Source organism: Procambarus clarkii, chromosome 42, assembly GCF_040958095.1.
Source record: "Procambarus clarkii isolate CNS0578487 chromosome 42, FALCON_Pclarkii_2.0, whole genome shotgun sequence".
Taxonomy (NCBI): Eukaryota; Metazoa; Arthropoda; class Malacostraca; order Decapoda; family Cambaridae; genus Procambarus; species Procambarus clarkii.
In genome coordinates, this window is record NC_091191.1 from 33,576,782 (window position 1) to 33,581,781 (window position 5,000).

Genomic DNA, 5,000 nt, shown 5'->3' on the forward strand with positions numbered 1-5,000 from the left:
AAGCAAACAATTACAGACTGACGGAACTAGCATCACACATTATACAAATCTTAGGAAGAATGCTAAAATCACAAATGAGAAAGATCACAAAGTACAGGATCGCAGATCACAGATAGCCTTGGACCTAAAGGGCTTAGAACAAGGCACCCTTGCCTTTCTCTGTTGTTACACCACTGGGACATTGTTTTAGGTACCATCAAAGAAAAGCAAAACGCTGTTGAATATTCGCACATTTCTTGAAAGCTTTCAAATCTGGCCATGGAGTTATTATGCAATAAATGCTCGCAAAAGATATAACTGGCAAAGAAGGAAGATGGATCTTAAATTTCCAAACAAATACAGCCCAGTGTGTAATAATCAACAAGGTGAAATCCGCATCATCCGTCGTGAAAAAATCTGTGCTTGGTTCTGGTTCTGTGCTTGCTCCAGTACTTTTTCTCATTCTCATACCGGACATAGAGAACACTAACAACAGTACTGTATCATCCTTCGCAGATGACAAGGATTTTTATGAGAGTAGACAAATAAAGAGAAAACAGCAAACTTCCAAACTCAAGTAAATCAAATCTTTCAATGGCCCACAAAAAATTATGATGTTTTAGGAAAATGGGATCCAGCTCCTGATCTATGAAAACGAAGAAAAAGAAACCACTCACAAAATTAAGGAAAAAGATTAATAATTCTAACACGAATTTTCTCGATCTTTCGTACGTTTCTTTTCACTGTTGGTGGTAATTCAAAAATCAATTCTCCAAAATTCATTTTTATTTCTAGTCTGACGTGACACTTGAGCGCGTTTCGTAAAACTTATTACATTTTCAAAGACTTTAGTTTACACATACACAACTGAATAGAACTTACACATCTTCGATTTGTTTATATCTACATTTGAGTGAGGTGGATGGGGTGAGGTGGTATTAATAGGGTATTAAATTCCTAAACACAAGACAGAACACGAAACAATGGGTATTGAATGGAAGTGATTGTAGAAAGCCTGTTGGTCCATATTTCTTGATGCTTCTATATTAGAGCGGAGTCTTGAGGTGGGTAGAATATAGTTGTGCATAAATTGGCTGTTGATTGCTGGTGTTGACTTCTTGATGTGTAGTGCCTCGCAGACGTCAAGCCGCCTGCTATCGCTGTATCTATCGATGATTTCCGTGTTGTTTACTAGGATTTCTCTGGCGATGGTTTGGTTGTGGGAGGAGATTATATGTTCCTTAATGGAGCCCTGTTGCTTATGCATCGTGAAACGCCTAGAAAGAGATGTTGTTGTCTTGCCTATATACTGGGTTTTTTGGAGCTTAAAATCCACAAGAGGGCATTTGAAGGCTTAGACGACGTTGGTCTCTTTTAAAGCGTTCTGCTTTGTGTCTGGAGAGTTTCTCATGAGTAGGTTGGCCGTATTTCTGGTTTTATAGTAAATCGTCAGTTGTATCTTCTGATTTTTGTCAGTAGGGATAACGTTTCTATTAACAATATCTTTCAGGACCCTTTCCTCCGTTTTATGAGCTGTGGAAAAGAAGTTCCTGTAAAATAGTCTAATCGGGGGTATAGGTGTTGTGTTAGTTGTCTCTTCAGAGGTTGTGAACAGCGACATTGAGGCGCTGGAACATAAAACTGGCCGCTCTTGGGTCACTAGTCTTCCCAATGAGTTCCTCGCCCAGCTCCTTCAGGAACTTAAGTGCACATTTACCCCAGGCGCCCAGAGTCTCAGAGCCTATTGGCACGAACCAGTAACAACGTTCTAGGTCCCTGTACTTGTTAGTTTTCTGGGTCTCCCTGATGGTGGCCGCCCCGCCTCCCTCAGCTGCGCTGTAAGGTAGATAGGTATCAGCCAATGTGGATGCACATGTGTAGTCCCACAAGACCTGTTTACCTTCCCTCTTCGGCTGCAGGGTGACTCCATCTGGGCGTTTTTGCCTGTTGTCAGGCCTGCACAACTGAGGTTCCATATTATATATATATATATATATATATATATATATATATATATATATATATTATATATATATATATATATATAGTCTCGTTAAATTGTACGATTTTTTCCCCCATCATAATTCTAATTGATTACCATTTTATATTCGATTCGATTACCATTAACACTCGATTAACACTCGAGATATCTGCAATTACCGTTCATTTAGTACAATTCAATTCACCTTTCTCCCCAGTTCAATAGCTCGCTGAGACATCAGCTCTCTAACTCCCAGTACCAGGCATACAGTTCTCACACGGACACACATCATACTGTAGTTAAAGCGTATCTCAGTGTCTTGCGATTTTTCTAGTGCAATAAATGAATAACACGATTAGTAATAAAATAGGCCAGCATACCCACGGGCCGCGTCACAAAGAGCCCAAAGCATCATAAACAGGTATACAAATAGAAAGGACACAAAGGCAGGAGCATGAGAGCAAGGACACATTGGCAGGTAAACAAATAACGGGACCTCATGGGCAGGTAAACAAATAACGAGACCTCATTGGCAGGTATATAAATAGTAGTTTCTAGTGTGCAAAATTGCGTGTAGTGTTAGCTCAGTAAGCCATTACCCCACGCCAGAGCGCATGCAGACTATTCATGAGAACTGCTTGGGCACCAGATCGGTGTCTCCAGAATTCCTGATGGACTCAGTAGGGTCCCAGGCTGAATAGCTTTTAGCACGTCTTGGCATAGGGGTATGGCGCACGGCTGGTGTCTACTAGGTCGGTGGGTAAATCCCGCTTGGCTTAAAATAATTTTCGCATTATTATTGTTATTATTATCATTATTTTGTCATTACTATTAATATTATGAAATTTATTTGTAATAATTGTTTACGTAGGAGAGAGAGATAGATAGATAGATAGATAGAGAGAAAGAGAGAGAGAGAGAGAGAGAGAGAGAGAGAGAGAGAGAGAGAGAGAGAGAGAGAGAGAGAGAGAGAGAGAGAGAGAGAGAGAGAGAGAGAGAGAGAGAGATATCCTTATCCGTGTTCAGAGTACACTCATGAAATAAATGAGTCACTAGGAGCAGGCTTTTGCTTGCAGTTTCACTGGGTAAGTCATTTTACAGCCGTCATGAACCCTAGTACTAGTTTAAAAATAGAGAAGCAGGGAGACAAGGAAAAGTTTATAGATGCTAGCATATATTATAGCTTACCATCTCCTCCCTCTCTCTCTTTGATATGTACACATAGAGGACTGACCTGCCGTGGAGGCCGCAGTAGAGGCCACTGGAGAGGCAGTCTGCGGCAGGACACCCGGGGTAACTGCCCTGGCCGAGGACGCCGCCGCCCAGGTCCACCAGCTGCTGGAACAACACACAACAGTTTGCAGGCGAGAGTTCTCCACCCACACGGCCAGGCTCCAGCCCAACTCCCTCCTTCCCTAAAATCATTTGATATAATATATCTCTAAAAGAGAATGTGTGTGTGATGGTCCACAGCAGATGTCTGGTGCTAACCTCAGCCATCTCTTCTGAATACTCATTGATGGTAGGTGCACGACTATCATGGGCTGGTAGAGGTTGGCCCTAAGGTCCCCCTTTAATATGATCGGTTCCCAGCGACTCCCAGTGACTCGTTTGAAGTCAAACAGGGGTTTTGTGTTTCTAAATAGTACCCCAACATAACCACAACGTTTTGACAAGGTTGTAACAAAGTAAACAAAACGATGTGCTTACATTTTGTGCTGGGTGAATTTATTCCATGTTCCCAGAGAGAGAGAGAGAGACAGGAGGTGGAGAAGGGGTAAAATGGGAAAAGGAAGAGAGGGGGAATAGGTAGGAGACAGTTGAGAGGGATAAGAGGGATAAGAAAGAAGAGAGTAAAGAGGGAGATAGTGGTTAGGGGGAAGATAGGGTAAACCTGAGATGAGGGAGGCTGTGGGGAAGAGAGGCAGGAGGCGTTAAGGGAAGATATGAAAGACAGAAAAAAGGAGAAGGGAATGGGTAAAGGAGAGTAGAGAGGGAGAATGGGAGGAGGCAGAGGAGGGATGAGGAAGAAAGGGACAGACGGAAGAGGCTGAAGATTTGGCGAGGAGGGAGAGACTCTGTTATTGCCCGATACTCCATCTAGTGCTAAATATATGAATGTAATTGAACTTTCATTCACACACACCAAATTGACAAAGAGGAATTCCTGACACCAGCAACTTCAAGAACAAGACGTGACAGATTTAAGCTAAGGAAACAAAGGGGCCAAAAATATTAGAAAGCTATATTTTGCAAACAGAGAGGTAGACGGTTGGAATAAGTTAAGTGCGAAAGTTGCAGAAGCCAAAACCGTCAGTAGTTTCAAAGCGTTATATGACAGTACTTTGAAGACGGGACACCACGAGCATAGCTCTCATCCTGTAACTACACTTAGGTAATGAACACACATAGCAGAGACAGTATACAGATCTCATGCATTAACACACACAAAAGGATAAAGTTTGTTACTCCACTAGAAGTCTTCCAGAAATGAAAAGGATATACAAAAAAGGATAGACTAAAAAACTGAACATCACAACACTGGACAAATCACAGAGTAACCATAATCACCACATTCGAGACACCATCAATTACCATGTAAGGAAGAGAACGAAGGGACGTAAATGGAAAATGGAAGCCGAGATGAGCAAAACAAACATAAAAAGGAAATATTTAAAAAAAAAATTGAAGTAAACATGAATTAATAATGAGCCAAAATTGATTAAATCGAAAAGCAAGTTATTATTACAAGAAGTAACCTCTTAAAATATATCAAATTATAAAAACGAAATTGTTATCAGAAACATTTGATATAATATGAATATATTAAAACAAAGTTTTTGGGAGTTCTATCTGTTAGATTTGTAATGTAATTGTAAAACTTCACTTGTGTGTTTTAGGCAAGTTAGTGCATTAAGCACAGACACAGTGTTCTCCCATATTAACAGGGACTTTATGAAAGAATGTGAGTGACCTCTCTCTAGCTCTAGTTGCCCTTGGGAGGTGGTGATCTTTGGGGGGTTTTAATACCCCGAAATTA

General features: G+C 41.0%; 1 protein-coding gene across 1 annotated transcript in view; it reads right to left on the reverse strand.

The window, feature by feature from the left end:
• LOC138349724 (putative neural-cadherin 2) overlaps nt 1–3,460 on the reverse strand; it is a 36,982-nt gene extending 33,522 nt beyond the window's left edge. Inside the window, exons 1-2 of the mRNA XM_069339740.1 lie at nt 3,452–3,460; nt 3,195–3,375 (exon numbers count right to left, since the gene is read on the reverse strand). Of these exons, the coding sequence (XP_069195841.1) occupies nt 3,195–3,375; nt 3,452–3,460 (190 nt within the window). The remainder of the gene's footprint in view (nt 1–3,194; nt 3,376–3,451) is intronic.
• Between the last annotated feature and the right edge of the window lie 1,540 nt (nt 3,461–5,000).